Genomic DNA, 23056 nt, shown 5'->3' with positions numbered 1-23056 from the left:
GAGGCATAGAAAGCCAGGAACTCAGGCCTGGGAAGTCCCACACAGATATCTATTAGTATTACTGATACATGTTGTCACTGGGGGATGAAGGGGCCTCAGGTACCTTGGCCACCTCAGTAGGTGGATCCAGGTCATCTGGGTGGGTCATGCAGGCACAGTCTTTCTGACCTGCATAGGATCACATGGTGATCTGGTGCAGTTTTGTATGTGTATGAATGGGGAAACTGAGGCCTGGAGGTGATGCCTGATTTGTTTAGTGTTTGTAGCTGGGGCTGAGATTATTCCCATCTTGTTCGACCACCTTGTTGCCTGTCTACAAGTTGCAGTCCAGTGTGGACAGTAAGAATTATCTCTTAGAATAAGGCAGGGAGTCTGCTATGGGATGAGGAGTATAGGGAGTGAGAGAGGGTAGAGTCCTCCTAGTCCATCTATTGTGCTCAGGGCTGTGGGGAGGAGGACAGTGAGCCATACAGTACATCACCTAGGACTCAAGGTCATGGGATCCAAGTCTGCTCAGGGGAGGACCCTTGGCCCATAGAGTCAAGCAAAGTAGAGAACCCTGTGGAAGGATTATCAACATTACCCCAAGACAGAGCCCCTTCAAGGGCAGGTATGATGATCACACTAGTAATCCTAGAACTGGGAAGTCTGAGATAGTAGTACTACAAACTTTGAGGTCAGTATGGGTTGCATGGTGAGATTTTGTCCATAAAATAGACAGGAACCTTGTTGCACTGTCTGATGCTTGTAACGTCAGTTACTCAGGAGGCTACAGAATGGGACTACTGTGAGTTCAGTGCCAGTCTGAGCTACAGAATGAGACCCTGTACAAAAGCAAAACAAAACAAAACAAAAAACCAACTAGCTACCTGCCAACCAATCCCCAGCCAACCAATCATCAACCAACCAACAACAAACTAACCAACCACAAACAAACTAACTAACCAGCCACCAACAAACTACCAACCACCAACCAACTAACCTCTAACCCACTAATCAACCACCAACTCACCCATCAACCAACCCACCAATTAATCCAGCAAACTACTAACCAATCAGCAACCAACCAACCTACCAATCAACCAACTAAGCACCAACCAACAACCAACAACAAACCAACCAACCAATCAGCAACCAACCACCAACCCACCAATCAACCAACCAACCACCAATCAATCAATCACCAACCAACCAACCATCAACCAACCAACTAACCAACAAACCAGACAGACAGACAGAGCCCCCTCCAGAATGAGTGCTGCTCAGCAGAGCAGAGACAGGAATCCTGGTGGGAGCACTCACCTGGAGGCACACCAGATGAGATGGTGGAGGCCGACACCTGGCCCTGGCCCTTGGAGGTCATAGCGGCCACCTCGATAGTGTAGGTGGTGAGTGCAGTGAGGCCCGTGACTCTGTACTCTAGGGTTACGTTGGGCAGGTAGTGGGTCACACGGGTATTGGTTCTGTTGTACTCTTCCCAGGAGATCCGGTACCCTGGGGAGAGTCCACAGTGGTAGCGTGAGCTGGGTGGAGACTGTGCATTGACCCTGACCCTTGCTCCAATTCTCGTTCCTTCTCTAGCTTGGTGGTTTGGTTCACTCCAGGAGCAGAGGGACCGAAGGAGCTAGGAGCTGCTGGTGTTAGCCTAGGGCCCAGGGGAGCCTCAGTGGGATGTCCTTTAGGGCAGGGATTGCAGGCGGAGAGAGTTACATATTGTGACAGACAGACCCTTAAGGTCCTTCAAACCCTGAGGTCCTACAGAGTTGGGGAAGGGGCCCTGAGAAGTGGGGCAGATTGAAAGCACAAAACTAGAGTTGAGAGTGTGACTCAGTGGGGTGGTCTGGATGGGAGCTGGCTGCAGGCAGGGGACAGATAGCGGATAACCTCAGCTCCCAACTGCCCCGCCCTTGGGCTCAGGGGCATCAGCATGCCTACCTGTCAGTATGCCATTCTTCTCTCCGGGTTCCTGCCAGCTGACCTTCAGCGAGGTGTCCAGGATGTCATTGAAGCTCAGGTGTCCCACCGGCCCAGGCACTGTCCCCAAAAGTGTCCCCCACCCACCAGAGCCCATTAGAGTCAGAACATGGCCACCCTTGGCAAGATGGCTGCTGTGTTCCAGGATGCTCAGGGACTTCCCAAGGGCCTGGGTTGGCGGGTGGGTAGAGCTGAGGCCCATGACACCTACCGTCCTCATGGGTGCGCACCAGCTGGGGGCTGCTTCGGGGCCCATCTCCAGGCGTGGTGAAGCACAGCACCGATGTGAAGTACTCTGTGAATTTTTTCAGGCCGGACACGAAGCCCACGTGGATGCTGTCTTGAAAGTTGGGCCTGGCAGTCACCATGGTAACCTCCTCTTCTTGGGTTGGCTCCCAGGCAATCAGCTGAGGAGAAACCAGAAGAATGTTCTAGAAAAAGTGAAGCTCCCTTCCGTAGGTTAGGCCAATGGACACTGTTCCTATGTCCACTCATCCCAGGGAAGAGAGAAGTAAGACAGGTCACCCCCCGTGTGCATTCTGATGCTCTGGGTGTCTTGGTCCTTGACTCCAGGCAAGACATGGATGGTACTGGCTGTTTCCCTTAGGCACCCGTCACCCATTCTCCAAGCAATCCGACAAGGAAGGTATTTCACCAGAACCAGACCAGTGATCTGAAGACTGGGCACAAAACCCGAGCCAGAGACCCATTAGTTCCAAAATCCGTCCCAAGTGACCACGGCAGACCACTTCACCAGGGGAAGCTCTCCTAAGCCTGGAGTCCTGGGTGACCATGCAGGTTGCACATCCACAAAGCCACCCCTTTAGTGCAAAGACAAGGAACTTGAGGCTCAGAAGGGCCAATTCACTGGCCCTCTATCACACAGCCAGGGGAAGCTGAGGATCTGCAGATGCCACCCCCGCTTTTCTACTGGCTAGTTTCCCACGGGGTTCTCCGAGGTCTGATGTCACAGCTGTGTCAGCTGCTACTGTCTTACACTTGTTCCAGGTCAGACTGTCAATCTCACATTTCACCCAGAGGTGGGGAGATGGCAAGAGAGCCCATCTGGACCCCCACTGCTTTCTCTCCCGTCTCCCTGCCTATTTTCCTTCCATCCTTGGGTAGCCTGCCTCTTCTTTCCCTCACCCTGCGCCCGCCCCTCCTCTCCTGCACCCTTACCTCTTGCTCATGTTTTCTGAGCCCTTCATCTGTCTCCAACAATGGCAGCTGGTCCCAGAGATTTCCTCATTTATTTGAAGTTGATTAAATAGCAATTAATGGTGAAAAGCTACACTTGAGGAGTTTTAATAAGCATGGTATTTATAGATATAAAACAATACCACGCCAATGTCTCCTGATTAACTCACACCCGTAACAATGCTTAATCTTCTCCTTTTCAGGGCCGGATGTTTATAAAGGATGTTTTGAAATTTAATTGGTATTGTGAAAAGATAGCCTATAGCAAGTTAATTAGACACTAATTAGACCCTAAAAATACTAATCAGAAATACTAAGTGGCATTTAATAAGTATGTTAAATATCCTCTTTATTTTAGTTATCTTGTTTCATAGCAATTAAATTGCCCAACTTCCTTGGAGTAGATGAAGAAATGAGTTTAATGTTTTAATTTAATTTAATTAATGTAAATTTGAATTAATTATGCTGTTGGAATTAATTGTGTGGTGTGTTCCCCAACAAGTGTAAAATTTGGGTAAATATTATTTTATTGGTGGGCTTAAGCTCATTACAATCACTACCATTTTAAACAAAATAAAGAAAAAAGAGTTTCTTTACAGATGTCTTAAAATAGTATCTCTGGGTCTTGTCCACAAAAAATGACTCATGGGAATGAGTACAAGGCAAAGGAAGTGTGGTTCTGTGACCGACCATATTAACTTTTCCCCTAGTTCCACACCTGAGACCCAAAATGGCAGCAGGGCCAAGACATCCCAAGACAGCTTTGTCAGATATGTATATTACAGGGGTATGGAATTGTAGGGTCACAAAGTTCCCCGGATTTCTTGGTGTTATGATTTGGATATAAAGTACCCCAACCCTCCTGCCCAAACGCTCACGTGTTGAAGGCTTGTTTCCTGGCTGATGGGGCCAATTATTGGAGGGTGATTTACTAATAAATGCTCTTACATAATCAGTGGGTTAATCCACTGATGAATTCATGGAGCAGGGCCAAGCGAGTCAACCAACCTGCCTGCCTGCCTGCCTGCCTCCCTGCCTGCCTTCCCGCCTTCCTTTTTTCAGTGTGTATGCCGTGTATGTGTGCAAAAATGAGCGTGGGCTTGAGCATGCCACAGTGCACACGTGGGGTTCAGAGGACGGCCTCAGGGGTCCACCCTTGCCTTCTCGTTTGCTTGAGATCGTCTCTGCTGTTGTTCGCTGCTGTGTGTGCCAGGCTGGCTGGTCTGCCAGCTGCTGGAGGCCCTTTGCTCTGCCTCCCTTCTCCTAGCAGGGGTATGCTGAGCTTACAGATGTGAGTGGTGACTGTGTCCAGCTTCACACTTCCGTCGTAAACTCAGGTTGTTGGACTTGTACGGCAAGCGAGTCCCCTACCCAAGGCTAGTTTTCTTAAAAACTGTTTTGTGGATTTGACTTTGGAACCATGTAAATATTGTACATAATTATAGAATGAAATTAAATTTTTTAAAAAAATCAATCCCTAAAAATCAAAACCCACATGAAACCGATGGACCTAGTAGGGCATGGAGCTGTGGAAAAACTACAGCAAGGAAGACTCTTTGAAAGAGACCAAGGCAGAGCTGTGTGAAGTGTGGCCCTCGTGGCTTATATCCCAAGACCATAAAAGATGCCGAGAACTGGAGCTGTTGGTCAGTAGTTTCACACCCCTATCACTGTTCTGAAGCTATTGGGGCTGCGGGATGAGGGAGCTGGTAACAAGCAATCTGTGCAAGGGTTTTTTACTGTGGACAGAAAAGTTGCAAACAAAAGACCAATGACTTACGAGAAAACTTGCAATCTTGATGTTGAATGGAAACTATCAGCACCCCCCCCCCCCCATACCCTGCCTTTTTGAGACCGGATTTTATGCAGCTTAGGTTGTCCTTGAACTTGCAATGTGGCAGAGAACAACCTTGAACCTCCGATCCTCCTACTACCTCCACAATCTGAGTGCTAGCGTCACAGGTGCTGTCCTGCCTGAATTTCGTGGTGTTGTGAGATGTAACGCAGGGCTTCCTGCATGCCAGGCAAAGACTGCCAACTGAGCCACGCCTCCAGCCCCATCGGTGTGCACTTTATTTAAAATTATCTCCCTGCTGTCAACTAACAGAGTCGAGAAACAATATTATCTTTGGAGCAAGAAACGCTCCAAGTAGTCACATCATGGTATCTATTATTTCTATCTCAAGGGGATCTAGAGTTCCTTGGGAAAATGTCTGACCCCAGGTACAGTGAAGACATTTTTATTTTCCCCTGGGCTGGGGATTGAACCTTGGGACTCACATATGCTAGGCAAGCTTACTGAGCTACGTCTCAATTCTCTGTTCACTTTTTATTTTGAGACAGGGACTGGCTGACTAGGTCAGTTTTACCTTGTCTTTTTTTTTTTTTTCTTCCCCTTAGCACTTGACGCGAGCTGAGTCATCTGGAAAGGGACCTCAACTGAGACAACGCCTCCATCAGATTGGCCTACCGTAGCTCACTGTGGGCAGTGCCACTCCTGGGCAGGAGGTCCTAGCTGTATAAAAAAGCAGGCTGAGCAAGCCTTGGAGGGCAAGCCAGTAAGCAGCGCTCCTCCATGACCTCTGCTTCAGTTTCTGCTTCCCAGTTCGGCTCTGGCTTCCCTTAGTGATGGACCTGATCGAGATTTGTATGCTGAATAAAGCCTTTCCTTTCCAGTTTGCTTTCCGATCATGGTCTTAGCACAGCGACAGAAGGCAGACTGGGATAACCTTGAACTCACAGCTCAGGCAGTCCTGGACCTTGTGGCTTTTCTGCCTCAGCCTCCCCACATGGATGGGATGACAGGCTCTCACTGCCAACCCTGGCAACCTTTGTATGTAAATTTCATACACATTTATATAGCTTGAAGTATCTTGTCATCCCAGCCAGTCAGGCAGCCATCAGAGACTCCTGGGACCATGCTGAAAGACTCAAGCCAACTCGAAGCGGCCAGTGATCATTTGGCCACAGTAGGGATGATAACCACAGTGGACTGGAGCGTAGCAGATGTGTTTAAAAATTCTTAAGTATATAGCGACATCACTAAAAGCAAAATGGAGCCAAAGGTACCCCCTTCAACCCAAACTTAACTGTCGCCTTAGAAGATGCTGGGGAACTACTTTATAATGCTGAGAATTGAGAAGCCATGGAAAAGAATGGGGTTTTTAATATTTCCTAATGTAGAAAACTGACAAAGGGACCCATCATCTTCCTTCCTTTTTTTCCTCTTGATTTCCTTCCCTCCCTCTCTCCCCCTCCTTCCCTCCTTCCTGGAGGCATCTCAGCTAATCAAGAGGAAAAGACGGTATTGTCTTCACCCTCATTTTATAACTCCTACTAAAATCATAAACCCTACAAGGGCTGTCCGTGGCCATCAAGTTCACGATTAAAAAGGCAAGCAAACTTTGCACCTTCTGATGTCAACACACAGCACCATTTGGGGAACCCCCACCTCCCTGCAAAAAAAAAAAAAAGGGTAATCAAAAAAACTTAAATCCAATTGGCCACTAGTTCTACATTCCAATTTACTGCAGACATGGTACTCAGAGGAACGTATTAAATGACCCCACAGGGAGGCAATCAGCAAAATCCAGGCCTGTGGAAAATTCATTGGATGAATGACTAAGTTTCTTTGCCAAATAAATCTGGTGGGAGAGAGTGAGGGAGGGTGAGAGAGAGAGGAAGAGAAGGACAGAGGAAGGGAGAGAGGGAGAGAGAGGGGGAGACTCTAAGATCAATGGAAACTTAAACCCTTAACCAATAGCAACTGGGTAGCCTTCATCTCCATCTAGGAATATATCAACCAACCAGCAGCAGGAGTTGGCTGGAAGATCATCATAGAAATCCAAAGGCTGTAGCAATGGGATGGTTGACATTTTGGGGCATGGTAATACAGTCAATGTGAGTTTATTTTTTAATAGAGACCTTGTATAGAAGCTTTCTCTCCAAGAACATTTAGCGGTGATGCGACCAGCTGCCTGGAATTCACTTCAGCTAGTTTCCTGAACGGGCTAAGGCAGTGGATCTCAACCTATGGGTTGTGACCTCAAAGGGATCATGTATCAGATATCTTGCATATTAGATATTTACATTGCAATTCACAACAGTAGCAACATTCCAATTATGAAGTAGCAATGAAATAATTTTATGTTTGGGGTTACTACAACATGAGGAACTGTGTTAAAGAATGGCAGTATTGGGACATTGAGGACCACCGGGCGATGGGCTAGGAGGATCTGAGAGGCACAGGGACAAAGCTGACTGTGACTTGGCCACGTTGAACCTGGAGATGGGTGTTAGGTGGTCATCTGACTCTTTCCCCAACTCTTGTAGATGTTCAAACATTCTAATAATTTAAAGGAGGGAATCTATCTTATTACATATCTAAGGGACAACCATCGTAATCCCATAGATTTCTGAAGGCCAAAAAAGCAAAGAGAAAAGATCTTCACTTCTATTCCCTTGTGCTCCGAAAATATCAAGTTGTAGGTATCATTTTACAACTAGACACAGAGTTGAGGATGTAACTCAGTTGGCTGAGTGCTTGCTTAGAACGCTTGAAGCTCTGGCTTCAATCCCCAGCACTTCATAAACCAGATGTGGTGGTACATATTGTAATCCTAGGGCTTGGAAGTGGGGGCAGGAGGATCAGAAGTTCAAAGTCAATGTTTACATACTGAATTTAAGGCCAGAGCCTCGGCTACATGAGCCTCCATCAATTTGTCGGTCTGTCTGTCTACCTATCATTTTTTTTTTTGAGACAGGGTTTCTCTGTAGCTTTGGAGCCTGTCCTGGAACTAGTTCTTGCAGACCAGGCTGACCTCGAACTCACAGAGATCCGCCTGCCTCAGCCTCTCGAGTGCTGGGATTAAAGGCGTGTGCCACCATTCATGTTTTGTTTTTTAATGCTATGTGTGTGCCTATATGAGTTTATGTGCACCACAAGGATGCTATGTGTGTGTGTGTGTGCCTATATGAGTTTATGTGCACCACAAAGATGCTATGTGTGTGTGTGCTTATATGAGTTTATGTGCACCACAAGGATGCTATGTGTGTGTGTGTGTGCCTATATGAGTTTATGTGCAGCACAAAGATGCTATGTGTGTGTGTGCCTATATGAGTTTATGTGTACCACAAGGATGCTATGTGTGTGTGTGCCTATATGAGTTTATGTGCACCACAAAGATGCAGGTGCTTGCAGAGGCCCGAGGGCATCAGATCCCTCGGAGCTGGATTTCAGAGGCAGCTGTGAGATGCCACATTGGTGCTGGGAGCTGAACCTTGGTCCTCTGCAAAAAATGGCGATTGCTCTTAACTGCTGAGCCACTGATCCAGCCCCATATTTTTAATGTAAGAAAAAGCATGGCTTTGGGTTCTTGTGTGTGATCAAGCAGTTATGATCAACCTGTGAACAATGACGTCTCCCCCATGACTCAGTTTCTTCCTCTAGGAAATGGGGTGATGATCACAATGCTTAAATCTTCAGGGTCCTGCATGAGAGAATGAGTGAAGTATGCAACTGGTTGCCTGGTATTGGGTACACCCCCATCAGTGTGATGTCCTGTTACCGTCCCATGAGCTCCTGAGCTCAACATATCAGTCAGCTGGTGGCCACTGGCCTGCACCGCACAGTTCCTGAGCACAGCGACGGGATGAGCCTGGGATCAAGCAGGGTTGGGGGCTTCTGCATCGTCTTCTTGTTCTGGGTCACTGCAGGCCATTGCCCCCATTGTCCTGCCTACTTGGTGGCCTTCTAGCCCTCGGGGAGCTTTTTGCCTTGGAAGTTGGTAGCTCATCCCTCCCACACGTAGAATAAAACTTACGCTTAGGCTTGGCAGCCAGAAGCTTAATTGTTCCCAGCTCGGCCTCTGTGCTCCATAGCCATGCAGACCTCTTCCCTCCCCTGAGTCCCAATTAGCAGCCTTTTCCGGCCAGTCAGCAACTGTAAGCTTGGGCTGCAGCCCCTATCCCAGAAAGACTCTTTTTGGCCCGCGCTCTCTGCCTTTGTGGAAGTGTGAGCGCTGTGGCCCACTGGCTCCAGCCCTGGTCCCTAGGTTGCTCTGAGTACAAGTAGAACATTCTTTTTGCAAAACAATCGCCCTTCCTTCCTCTCCTGCTTCCTAACTGCACAGTCACAGTGGTGCGGGCACTTGTCCTACAGATGATCTTGGCTGTGACACATGCGCAGCCTCAGTGCAGGGGACTTGAGGATATGGCAGCTGTCACCTTGAAATCACCGGGAGTCGTAGCTCCAACCCAGAGTCCGTAGCTTTCTCTCCTTTACCCTGGCTTCCCAACACCTTAAATTCCTGGCTTGTTTTTTTTTTTCTTCACCCCTGGAAATGAGCACGTGGCATCTGTCTACCTGCCCCCAAGTGCTGAGAGCAAGCGTCCCCTCTTTCAAATGTGGAGTTTGCCCTGTGCTAGGTGGTATGTCCTCAGTTCTCTCAGAGGAAAGCAGGCCCCCTTGCAGGAGGACAAGAGGACTCCAGGCCTGGGATGCAGGACAGGATGTCTGAGAAGTTCTGGATGCCCAGCACTTAAACCGGCCAGAAAACCAACTAGCATTGGAACAGCTACGACGCGGATGCTTCTATTGTTGGCTGGATCGTGCCTGTGCTGACTTCAGCTGACTTCACTCCCCGAGGGTGGCTGTGTTTGGAACCTGGACTTTTAAAGGGGCTGCTTGAAGTTAAGTGAGGCCATCAGGGACCGACCCTAACCCCGTGTGACTGGCACTCTTGCAAGAAGAGAGAATGAGGCACACACACACACACGAGGCTATAAGGAGCGGGCACGACATTCACACCGAAATCCAAGACATCAATCAGCGGGAGGCAAGCTGGGATTCTAGTCCAAGTCGGCCTGAGTCCTAATCCCACGCCTTTGTCCCACACTGTGTACGGGGTCAAGGACAGTTGCCTGGCAGGTGGCAGGTGAGAGCCACACCATAGTGGTAAGGAGGGATGGTTACATTGTTCTAATGAACTATGGCTATGTTCAGGTGTACCGGCCTTGTTTGTGGCTGGAGTTTACCAAGGACAGTCTCTTTCTGGGCGCTCTGCTTTTATTTTTGACCTCTCCCTGCTGGAGTCTGGTTTTAGAAACCCACAGTGACCCACTGATCTTCCCTGGAGCCACCATTTCTCCCTTCTCTTCTTACCCCGAGTCCCCCAGAGTCCTTCTGAAGGATAAAAGAGACCCTCACCTACCTTGTAGCCCTGGTTGATACCATTGATGAACTGGGGACTGGGGGCATTCCAGGTGAAGCGGATGGTCGTGGAGTTGGTGGCTTCTGCGTGCACGTTTCCTGGGGGCACCGTGGGAACTATGGGAGATTAAGAGCTTGGTTGTAGCTAAGGGGCTGCCTGGCCATCTTGTCCAGATGGTAAAGACACAGGCAGACTCAACAGACAATGCTTGACCAAACCAAAGGTCCCCTTCCTCTCCTACTTCCTGGATTTATTCAAATTCAATCCATTTGTCTGGTTCACCTCCCAAGCTGTCTTGGGATCCAGTTAAAGGTGAAGCATCACAGAGGTCCCTCTGACTCTTTCCACACAACTTCTAACCACTCTCTTCCTCTCTGCCATCCGCTCTGTGGGAGCCAGGCAGGGTGGGGGGAGATGACACCAAACACCATGATCAAGGCCCAGGCGAAGTCAACAACATGGACTAGGGTATTCATGAGTGGACACATGGATGGCCCAGCAGGCATGCAGGCCGACAGGCCGGGGGACCTGGAAAAAGGGACACACCTGCTCTTGCATGGCCCCCTTCCCCACTCACCGCCCTGCAGTGTCCACTCGGTGACTTTGCTGCTGTAGACGCCCAGCCCGGCGCTGTTGTAGGCAGCCACCTCGATCTCATAATTGGTCCAGATGATGAGGTCCTCCAGCAACAGGTTGTTGACGTCAGCATCCGTGATGTTCTTAAACTGGTACCCAACAGGTAGCCCAGCCAAGCAGTATCTGAAGGAAGAGGTGAAAGTGGGTTGAGTCGGCCTGCAGACTTGTCTGCAGCAAACTGCCCAGAGTGGTGCTGTCTGCTAAAACGTTCCATGATTCCGGGAGCTCTCCGTCAATAAACTGCATCTGGGCTGTCTAATAGGGTCACCACTAGAGGTCATGGCTATTGGCCATGTGACATGGGTTTGGTGCCAAAGAGGAATGGATTTGACTTTGTTGCAGTTTTGTTTCGAATCATGACAGTTAACTGCTCCCTACCTTGTTGGATAGTACAGGTCTAGACAGTGTGTTTAATCATGTAGCCTAGGACGCCTGGCCTCAAACTATGTAGCTGAGGGTAACCTTAAATTCCTAATCCTCCCTCACCCCGTCCTCTCTCCAGTGCTGAGACTACAGATTTGCATAACCATACCCAGTCTCTGTGATCCTAGGTATCAAATTCAGGATTTCATGCATGCTAGTTGATTATATTCAGCGGATCCTCAAACATCCCTTACCCCTGGGACATTCTTTTTGCTGGGTTTGGGAGACATGGACAAGATTGCTAGCTAGGGAGGCTGAGAGTCTCTGGGGAAGGTGTCTTGGGTGTCAGCTTTTGGGGATCATTGCCAGGAAAGCACTTCTCAAGTTTAGCTCACTTCCTTTCTTTGCCTGGTACAGTCGCTCCTTTGCTGAGAGGGACTGAGAACCCCCAAGGCTACTGACCTCCTCATATCTATCATCCACTGCAAAGCAACCATGGCAAAGGAGGGGATAACAGCAAGCAAATGTGGGGTGCTCTGCATGGACAGGGGACTAGTCTTAGGAAGAAGTATAATGTTTACCTATTTCGGGGTCTAACAGTTGCAAAATCAAAGCCCCCCAAAGTGTTTTTATGCATCCCAAAATGCCAGAGCTGGTATGTTCTAGGCCTTAGCATGAAATAGTACAACCCAGAGGTTCATTAAAACACAGACTGCTTGGCCATCCTCTTAGCTGCCCAGTGAGAATGTCTTGGGCACAGACTTGACAATCAGAGTCTGCCCAGTACTCAGGTAGTGCTGACCTTGTTGGGTTAGAGACCACACTCTGAGAACCTTTAGGATCAGCCCCAAACCATAGCAAAACCAACCGGTCATGGGATAGCCAGAGACGTGGGCTTTTCTAACTGTGAGGCCCTCCAGCACCCAAGGATATTGATGTGTAAGAAAGAGGTACAGGCTTGGAAAGGCATTTTGCAGCCAGCCCATTACAAACTACAGGTAGGTATTTCTAGTAACTACAAATCCCAAGATAATTAAAAAAATTATTATCAAATTAAAAATATGTATATGAATGTTTTTGCATGTATGCATGTCTGTTTGTGTACCATATGTGTGTTTGGGGCCCAGGGAGACCAAAAGAGGGCATTAGATCCTTACAGATGGTGTGTGCTGCCATGAGGATGTTGGGAATTGAACCTGGGTCCTTTGGATACACAGTCAGCAAGCACACTTAGCCACTGAGATTCAGCCCCCAAAAATTATTCAAAAATTTTTATTTGTGTTGGGGGGACATGCCCATGTCATAGCACACTTGTGGAGGGCAGAGGACAACCTGTAGTGGGAACCGCTTTTCTCTCTCCAACCCCGGGAATTGAACTCAAATCCTTAGGCAGCAGGCATCACCACTCACTGAACTATTTGAATTTAGGTATTTTACTCTGGTCGGCTCCTATGCTTTCTTTTAGGTTCCTAGTGAAACAGTTCTCAGCCAGATGCAAAGCTTAGAAATCCACAGAACCTGCCTTTGTGTTCACCAAGAGCCAGAGATATAACTTTCTCCTTCCAGCCAATTCTTTCCCCGTCAATTTCTCCACTCAAGTTCCATCTGGCTGACGTGTTCAACCTTTGGCTATTGTGACGTCACCACTGTCATCTACAAAGTCCATATTGAGAGCTGTGCAAATGAAGCCCAGACAGAAATTGCAAAAAAAAAAATCTCATAATGTTTTAAATAAGTTTTGATTTTCTGTCGAGACCCACTCAGAGCTAGCCTTGCCACACGTGGTCCATGCGCTGGACACACCTTATTCTAAAGTCAGGCCTGCCGCAGACCCTTATGAGCTGTGTGGGCTTAGTCAGCTCTTTCTCCCTGTCTGCTCCCACATCAGCCCTGCCCTACGGCAGCGTTGTCTTTCACGCAACCTTGAAGGAGTTAAACCGTACCCTTGTTCAGCCATTCCTACTAGCTTCCAAGGCTACCACTGCTGGCCATTCTTCTGCCGTTTTGGTGCAAATCCCTCCTGCCATAGCGTGGGCATTTCTCATCAGCTGGTCTTTGTGAGTTGGCCAGGATCCACCATGGATTTTTACCGTTTTCTCATCCACTTCCACCTCCCATCCCCCTCGGGGTGGGGTGCCCTCCTGTACCTGATGATGTAACCCTTGAGGATCCCGTTCTGGTGGCTCTCAGGAGGCGGTTGCCACTGGATCATAATAGACTGGTTGGTCCGGCCGCTGGCAATAACGTTCTGTGGAGGGGCCGTGGGGGGCTCTTCGGGGAGGGAAACCCTGGAGCCAAAACAAACCGCAGCAAGTATGGTTAGGCCTTTACCCCATCTCTACCCCCTCACCTCTACCCCATCTACACAGGCATGTGATAGGTGACAAAGGGGGCAGTCATTACATACTGTCTGAGAATAGTTCTGAAACCCTTGCTGTGTGCTTTTGGGCAGCCCAGTTAATGCTTCTTTGTGGATTTTTTTTTTTTTTTTTTGAGACAGGGTCTTGCTTTGCAGCCCAGGGTGGCCTTGAACTTGTAACCCTCCTCCTTCAGCCTCCTGAGTGTAGGGTTACAGGCTTTTGAGCTTCTTAGGAATAAGGTATCCGCTATTTCCCACAGGCTCAGGTGGTGGGCCTTACCTAGATCCCCTTGCTGGGTAAGCAGAGTCCCAGGACAGGTGTGTAGTCATGGTTCTGGGGAGGAGCCCCAGCCCCCAGGCTGCCTTCTCAAACTAAGCATCACACTTCTGTCTACGGCATGGCTGGGGAACTCAGTGCTCTGCCCGAGTCTATTTTTCACGCCACTGACACTTGTCCATTAAAAACAAAAGTTAATTATTTTTGATGGATGTCTTTCCCTTTTTTCTTTTTTTTTCTTTTTTTCGCTCTCTGATGGATAGCTTCTCAAACAATCCTGTCTGCTCCCAGCTTTTAAAGTGAGGGTGTTTTAACCTTTCCAGCGGTGACTCGGGGCTATAAGCGCAGAGATTCCTGCCAAGTACGAATTGGCACAGAGAACAGCCACAGGCCCAGCAGAAGTGGGGAGGGGCTCCTGGCGCTCCCGGGTTCCCTGCTGTGACTGTGAGACTTCCCAGGGGCTGAACCACTGTGCGTTCAGTGTGCCACCCGGAGGTCAAACCCAGACTGGCACATAGTGAATGTTCAGTAAGCAGCTTTCAGTGTGTGTGTGTGTGTGTGTGTGTGTGTGTGTGTGTGTGTGTGTGTGCACGCAAGCGCGTGCACGCCACAGCACATATATGGAGGTCAAAGGACAACTTAGAGGGGTTGGTTCTCTCCTTCCACCGCGTGGGTCCTGGGGGTGGAACTCTTAGGTTATCAGGCTTGGCAGCAGACACCTTTACCTGCTGAGTTATCTCACTGACCCATGTTGCTTGCTTGAGACAGGGTTTCTTTCTGTAGCCCTGGCTGTCTGTAGACCAGGCTGGCCTTGAACTCAGAGATGTGCCTGCGTCTGCCCCTGAGTGTTGGGATTGAAGGTGTGCACCACCATGTCCAGCCTTCCCCACTTTTTTTTTTTTTTTAAACTTGTGAGACCTAGTCTCTCATTGACTTCCAGTTTGCTGTTTCAAGCTAGACTGGCTGGCCAGAGAGCCCCAGGATTTGCTCATCTCTGCCTCCTCAGTCATCCCATTTAAGCCTCACGCCTTCCCTGGGAAACAAGTCACAGATACCATTCCCCCATTCTACGGAGTGGAAGCCGGCCTTGGGCAGGCAGAGACACTGAACCAGACTTACCCGGTGGCTTGCCCCTGTGTGTCACCCTGGTTTGGTGGCAGGCAGTGAAGTCTAACTTAGGGGGACACCTGCGCCCCTCACCTTTCTGTGTCCTTGCTGAACTGTCCTTTGCCCACGTCATTGACAGCACAGAGGCGGAACTGGTAGGAACGAGCCGGAACCAGTCCCTTGACCATCACTGAGGTAGCTTCTGGGTCCACACTGGCAAGGAGAATGGTCCAAGGAGCATCTGCAGATACATAGGGTTGGGGCAGAGGGGGCCATTGTGTGGGTGGGTGATGAGACATGCTTCTTTTTTATTATATTAATTTTCAAATTTACTTCCTTTTGTGTATATGTGTGTGCATGTCTATGGGTATGCATGGGCCACGACGTTATTTGGAGGTCAGAGGACAACTTGAGGGGCTTGGATCTTTCCACCATGTGGCTTCCAAGGACTGAACACAGGTGGTCAAGCCCAGAAACAGGTGCTTTTACTGGTTGGGCCATCTCGCCAGCCAGTGATGTGATGGATTTTACTCTTTACTCCCAGCCCTCTCCTTTGGGTTGTCAGGATAGTGAGTGCCTCCCTAACTTGGTCCAGTATAGGTCACCATGTCAGCATTTTTGGGTGCCACTAGCCCATGTGACTCAGGGGTTGGAGGGAGATGGGAGTAAGTAGAAGCAGAGGTTCATGGGTATTGAGATGCCTCATCCCCTTGAACCAATGAGCTCTGGAAAAGCTGCACCAAGGATATCATTCAAATTGCACTGGCTAACACCGAAGTCCACAGAGGGGCATTTGTAAGAACAACAACTGATGTCTTTGGGGCTGCTGCTGGGCCAGGTCTCACACAAGCCCCTCCCCCAGGCTGGCTTTGAACTCATGATTCTCTTGCCTCATCCTCCCAAATGCTGGGGTTACAGGCTATACTCCCATGCAAGGCTCCCCTGTGCAAGCCTTGTTGGGAAGCCATAACAACCTGCCAACTGTCTGGAGGTCACTTGTGATCCTGGAAGTAAGATCATTGTTCTTTTCACATGTGAGGAAGTCATGGTTGCCCAGAGGGAAGATCTCAGAGGCTCTGGAAGAGTCTGATGGGGGTGGCTGACCCACACAGGCCATCTTCCAGCTCATGTGCCCCTTTGCCCAGGTCGTGAGGGCTACGGGAAGGTGACAGTGGGGACCTTACTGTTTTCCGACATCTCCAGGATGTAGCGCATCAGGGGACTGTTGCCATCGAAGGGTTTGGCCCAGGTCAGGTTGATGGCGCGCCTCTCCACAGTGCTGAGTGTTGCCACGGGGTGCTCAGGGGCGTGGGGAAGCTGCCTGGAGGAGAGAGATGTGTGGAGGGCCCATCCCAAGTGCTAAGTTCTGCCATCGGGTGACAGCAATGCTTTAGATTCAGGAGTCTTATGTTATCTGTGTACTAGATAACGCTGCCCTTCATGCTAAACTGGTCTTCCATCTGCTATGTAGAACGAGATGACCTTGAACTTCTGATCTTCCTCCCTCCACCTTCCAAATCCTTAGATTATAGGCATGTGCTGCCCAGCAGCCATTACCGTCCTCAGCTAAGTAGCTGTGATCACCCACAGAGGATCCTCAACAAGATTACCATATGGAAACCTACTACCAGAGAAGCTTCCTAAAATGTGTATACATATATGCATATGTAACAGGAGTTCAGGGGCTGGAGAGATGGCTCAGAAATTAGGAGCACTGGCTGCCCTTCCAGAGGTCCTGAGTTTGACTCCCAGCACCCACATGGTGGCTCACAACCATCTATAATGGGATCTGATGCCCTCTTCTGGAGGGCAGGCAGAACACTGTATACATGATAAATACATCTTTAAAAAATAAAATAAAAAAACAAAAGGAGTTCAAATGGACCTACTCTCTAATAGGAGCACAATGGCTCTACTAGATACCAGCCTATAATTTTAGGCTGTAATTTTTTAGGCGATCCAATAAAAAAAGTTCAGTGCCATGTATAGGGTGTCCTTTTTTTTTTTTAAAGCTTTTGGTCAGCGGGATCCCATGACTGTCTCTGCAATACTATAGGCTGTTGCTGTTGCTCTTGGTTACCTTCCAGAGCTTGATGCTGAAGACACTGTAAACTAGTGTTACAGGGCATAGATAAATCAAGCTGGCACCAGCCGGAAGCTTCAGCCCTACTGGCTTGCTTTTATATTTCTGGAAGGTTCAATATATACTATTGGGAGAAAAAGTAATCAATAGTCTTACACAGTTGTGAATCCTGCAAGCTACAATAACAACCAGCCTGGCAAGACACACTCATTGGTACAACAATGGCACAGACGTCATGGGAGTAACCAGCCACTTTTTTTTCCTGCTTGGATTCAAGGCCTGCTTCCCAAGATGGAATTCAGGCCAGATGCCACTAAAGGGGCCTAAGACCTATGAGTCATAGGGGAGAATCTAATACCATCCTTGTCCTATCTAATACTTGTCCTAAGTAGATAAATAAATTAACTGCCTCCTTAGTTTTTATCTTTATACTTTTAGATAAGGGCATCTTCCGGTCCTCACCAGAGAAGCTGCTTTTTGCCTGCAGTAAATGGTGATGAATACAGAGACCCATGGCTGATCAATGTACAGAGAGGAAGAGACTGTGAAGTGCTTAGCTATAAATAACACATCTGTATCAACGCTCCTCCTCGCCCCACCACCAGGGCTCAGGGATCAGCTCGGAAGAAGGGGTAGAAAGACCCTAAGAGCCAGAGGTAGTGAACCGCTACCAGAAACAGTATTTGCTGGGCATAACAGGAACCCTGCACACAGGGACTGACAGTGGCTAAGGCTGGACGCTCAGGACCAAATCAGTCAAAATCGCAGCACGGAAGGGGGGAAGGGCTCATGAGTCCGACCCATGGCTAAATATCTGACTGGAAACTGCCAGCTGCTGGCTGAGAAATCATCCCTTTCCTTTAGGGGTGCGATCCCAGAGAAGTGATCCATACTCCAGTCGATGGTTCGACCCCCATGCCCATGCAGGCAGCACAAAGTGAACTCAGTGGGTTTCAGAACAAAGTACATGAAGTGGAGAGGGAGAAGTGGTGGGGGTGTGGGGAGGACATGGAGGGAAAGGCCACGAGTAGATTTGATCCAAGTACACACTATGCAAGCATGAAATCCTCAAACGAGAAAAGGAAAGTGTGGAGCGCTGCTCGACCAGCAAGCAAGAACTACCACGAAATCAAGGATTCTTCTCTGATCACACTTTATTGGAGCCACTTGGTTGAAGGGAGAGCAGGAGAGAAAGAGAGAAGGAGAAGTGAGAGGGAAAAGACAGAGAGAGGGAGAGCAGGCGAGAGAGAGAAAGTGAAAGAGAAAGAGGCCCAAGTGGCAGCTGCTTTTCTAGGGTGGAGAGGCTCGGACACTGTCCTGATTGGTGAATACCATTCCACTGAAGCCCGGGACTTCGGAACAGGCCAGGGAACCAAGGCTCAGTTATGCAAATACAGGCCAAGGCCTACTCGGCAACTTCAAAGGATTTGTTTACCTCCAAGCTGCAGGACCACCTGCGCCATCTTATAATGGCGATTTCTTCAGGTGGCTCCTTACAGGAAAGATTGCCTGTTGATGCTCCTTCATAGAGGAAGGTGGGAAGGGTTGGTCACCAGACCCTCACCTGAGATTCCCACCAATCCCTCTTGTCCTCCCCTCCCCAGAGAGGCCTATAGTCCTGCTCCAGCTGCATGCGATCTCAGAAGTGTAAATACAGAGGAGAAGGTTAACTGAAGAGAGGACTCCATCAATGCCACTATGAGGAGGTCACCATCCATACTGGAGTGGGACGTTTGTTGATACAGCTGCCTTGGGGGGGTCACCCATCTGATGTAGGTGGGTCTTCTGTATTTCTGTTGCTTTCATTGGTTAATTAATAAAGAAACTGCTTGGCCTGATAGGTCAGAACATAGGTGGGTGGAGTAGACAGAACAGAATGCTGGGAAGAAGGCAATGAGGCAGACGCCATGACTCTCCTCTCCAAGATGGACGTGGGTTAGAATCTTCCCGGTAAGCCATGACCTCGTGGTGCTACACACATTATTAGAAATGGGTTAATTAATATGTGAGAGTTAGCCAATAAGGGTCTGAAGGTAATGGGCCAGGCAGTGTTTAAAAGAATACAGTTTCCGTGTAATTATTTTGGGTGTAAAGCTAGTCGTGCGGGACAAAAAGCAGCCCGCTGCTCCTTCAACACCCATCCGCCTGCAAGTAAGTCCAAGAAACTTATTTGGGCTGGACTGGGGTGGAAGCATCCTTTGATGTCTTGGTGACCTATCTGGAGTGTGTAGACGTTTGTGCCTGCAGATTCTTCTCTCTGGAACTAGAGCCCCGTCAAAGTCCTCTACAGACTTCTGCTTCTCACAGGGTGTCCCTGAGCTGAGGGACAGATCTAGCGGGACGCTCGGGAGGTGTCTTAGGGAACTTGGGTGGGCCTAGTCATACATGACTTCTTGTCATGACCAAAAGGAGCTGGTTGACTTTGAATATGCCGCTGCTACCATTCCCGGTGCCCCCCTTGTCCTTACCTGACGCGCAGGTGGGCATTTCGAGAGTCATTGCCACCAGCTGAGAGTACCCGGCAGGTGTATGTGCCAATGTCCCCTGACCACGTCTGTGAGATGTGTAAGGAACCATTTCTGTCCAGGCGGATCCGGGGGTTGGTCTCCACAGCCAGGGTGGCCCCATCCTTCTCCCACACGTACCTATGGAGTAGGAGGACAGATGGGTCAGTGAAAAGAGATCGGGAAGTTTCTAGGGTCAGCCATGCCCAAGCCTCCTCCTGGAAGGAACCAGCCAAAGGGAGAGAGGAGGCCATTGCAGGCCTCACATAGATTGCCTCCAGGACTGGGCTTGTGGGCAGGGAGCAGGGCCTGGGAGGAGGCTGTTTCCCGGGGAAAAGTCTGGAAGTCCAGCACTCCTGGGACAGGTGCTAGGTCTGGGAGCATCAAGCAGCAGGCCATTACTGGTCATTTACACCTTGGGTTCAGACCTGGGTCAAAATGTTGCTACTTTTGGCCAGAAGCCATCGCAAAACAGCCGCTGGGAAAGAGCCAGCCCAAGGAATTCCTCTGAAGACGTTAAAAGATCGCAGCTGGAGAAGAAATCAAAGTTTCCGGGGAGACTACATTTTGGAATTAGTTCTATGAGGGGGATCGTTAGATCGATGCATCACTGTGACAAATTGACCTTAGTGTCCAAAAAAAATCACTTTAGCTGTGGCCAGTCGGAACGAAGGGAGACTTGAGAAATGACAGACACACCGGTGCGTGACGGAACAAAGTAGCTCCTCTAGAGCTGTTAGGGAGAAAACACAGCCATTATCACTGTCATGGACATATTCCAAGAACCAGCTCCTCGGAGGTGGGATGGACGGTGCCCTCCAGGGAGGGTGGGCTATAGTTCTCAAAAGTGCAAGATGTCACCCGGGGACAGTAATGGGTCCTAAGGTTACCTGGAGGTAGAGAATGAAAGACTACCAGTGAGAATATACCTGCAGTATTTTAGCCCTTTTTTGAGTTTAAATAGAAAAATCAACAGAGGTGTTAGCTACTGGCAAGAAAAAAAGAATCAAAACCAAACAAACCAACGAGGAAAAGAAGGACCGTGGAAAGGAAAAGCTTTTCAGTACTGGGAGCCTACGATTAACATGGGAACATAAGTCTCTATTTCTAGATTCTTCTGTGCTCTGCTGGGGGGCTGCAGTGACGCTCTATTCTGGAGTTAGGAGCTCAGGCCAAAGACTGTCCCTGCCACCAGCAGCTTGTGATGTGATCTTGGGTAGGTTTATTTAACCATCTGTGTCCCCGTTTGCCATCTGTAACACGTGCGACCCTCTGACTTCCTAAGGTAGCAAGGCTGGTAGAGCCACTATGGAATACTTAGGGGAGTCCCAACATGGCAAAGGGGCAGTAAGAGTCAGACATGGATGTTTTCATTGAAGAATATCTATATCAATGATTTCTAGGTATCAATCCATCCATTCACTTTACTTACCTACCACTTGCCTATCTAAGTTTCCATCCATCCATCCATCCATTCATCCACTCATCTATCTATAGGAGCTTTTATTTACCCACTCACAACATCTACCCTTGAGTTTCCATCCATCCATCCATCCATCCATCCATCCATCCATCCATCCACTCATCTATCTATAGGAGCTTTTATTTACCCACTCACAACATCTACCCTTGAGTTTCCATCCATCCATCCATCCATCCATCCACCCACCCACCCATCCATCCATCCATCCACTCATCTATCTATAGGAGCTTTTATTTACCCACTCACATCTACCCTTGAGTTTCCATCCATCCATCCATCCATCCATCCATCCATCCATCCATCCACCATCCATATTTTCATATATACTGTTTTTAAAACTGCCTTTTCTCAACAAAGGATCATATGCTCTTTTCATGTGCTATTTCCATACAATACTTAAAAAATACAAACAACCAGAGGCAGGGGGTTTGCATAGAGTCCCCTTGTAATGCCACTGACTCGCGAGTGTTGGACATACTGTTACCTCCTTTCCCTCTACTGTAGTTAATAATGTGATGAACACCCTCGCTGAAAAATGTTTACCTGCACTCCACTTCTTCGAAGATAAATTATCAGCAGTGAAACTGCCAAGTTAATTTTAAAGGCTTTTAATATATGCTTAGAAATGGACAATAGCAGTCACTTCCCATTCATCTCGTTACCCAGAAAAGAATGATCCTTGCTAGCGTCCGCCGAGTGAGCAGGCTTTTCCTTAAAAGCAGATCTGTTTGCAGAGAGTTACTGCTGCTTAAGAGATACTCACGGCAAGCAGACACTCTTTGCTTTAGGACATGATGCTCCAGGGAGCATATGTCCCTGCCTGGGAAGCATTTGTTGCTAAACGCGAATCTAATTAATAGGTACTTGATTCTAATTAGAAATACAAGGGCTAGAAGGATAGGTTAGCAGCATAGGATGGTATGTATCCAAATCCAGAATGTAGATATTCTATAGTGGGCTCAGTGAGCTATGGCCCATTACATGCTTATATATTTAAATTTTTTAAAAAAATGAAACAGGTTTATTACTTTTATTTTGTGCATATGAGTGTTTGCTTGCATGCATTTATATGTGTACTCTGTGTGTGTGTGTGTGTGTGTGTGTGTGTGTGTGCCTAGTGCTTGTGGAGGAAAGACGAGAGCATTGGATCCCCTGGAACTAGAGTTACAGACATGTGGGCTGCCACGTAGATGCTGGGAATCAAACCCAGGCCCTCTGGAAGAGCAGTAACTGCTCAGCTGCTTCTCCAGCTTCTATATAAGGAAGTTTTATTGCAACATGGACATACCTATTTGTGGACGTATTACAGATAGAGTTGCTTAGTGGTGACAAAGACGATGTGGCTCTCAAAGCTAAAACAGTTACTCCTGGTCCTTTATAGAAATGGTTTATTGACTGACCTCTGTGCTATAAAATCTGGTTTCTACAATGACTCAATGACATAAAACCCAAACATAAACAGAGCTGGTGAGATGGCTCGGTGGGTAAGGGTGCTTCCCGACAGCCAGATGACTCAAGCATCCACAAGGTGGGAAGAGAGACCTGACTCCTCCTCCAGGTTCTCCTCTGCCTTCCACAGGTCCACACAATGAAACAATGTACAAACTCCCTCCCAACAACAGACCAGGATAAGACAAAAGGAAAGGTCCTTTCGATAAACGATGCTGGAACCGCGGGACTTCACAAACAGGACAGATAGAGCTGTAGTCACAAGCCTCATACCAGTCACAAAAATTAATTCAAAATTGATCACAAATCTAAATGTAGGATGCAGGGTCCCCCAGCTGCTAGGAGGTAACGTAAAATCTACACAGCCTCGCCTTTGGTACTAACTCCATAAATTACACGAAGGCCTGCTCCCT

At 48.5% G+C, this 23056-nt stretch overlaps 1 protein-coding gene across 3 annotated transcripts in view; it reads right to left on the bottom strand.

Annotated features, from left to right (window-relative positions):
* Sdk2 (sidekick cell adhesion molecule 2) overlaps positions 1 to 23056 on the bottom strand; it is a 276319-nt gene that overhangs the window by 55793 nt on the left and 197470 nt on the right. For all 3 annotated transcript variants that reach the window (XM_087909821.1, XM_087909823.1, XM_087909820.1), the window contains 9 exons: positions 19676 to 19852; positions 16309 to 16445; positions 15218 to 15365; positions 13529 to 13669; positions 10960 to 11141; positions 10383 to 10498; positions 2186 to 2381; positions 1936 to 2034; positions 1303 to 1494 (listed from right to left, as the gene is read on the bottom strand). In XM_087909821.1, the coding sequence (XP_087765947.1) occupies positions 1303 to 1494; positions 1936 to 2034; positions 2186 to 2381; positions 10383 to 10498; positions 10960 to 11141; positions 13529 to 13669; positions 15218 to 15365; positions 16309 to 16445; positions 19676 to 19852 (1388 nt within the window). The remainder of the gene's footprint in view (positions 1 to 1302; positions 1495 to 1935; positions 2035 to 2185; positions 2382 to 10382; positions 10499 to 10959; positions 11142 to 13528; positions 13670 to 15217; positions 15366 to 16308; positions 16446 to 19675; positions 19853 to 23056) is intronic.

This window comes from Myodes glareolus, chromosome 9 (genome assembly GCF_982192425.1).
Source record: "Myodes glareolus chromosome 9, mMyoGla1.1, whole genome shotgun sequence".
Classification (NCBI taxonomy): Eukaryota; Metazoa; Chordata; class Mammalia; order Rodentia; family Cricetidae; genus Myodes; species Myodes glareolus.
Note: the sequence above shows the minus strand (reverse complement) of the source record. Positions and strands in the feature narration are given on the sequence as shown.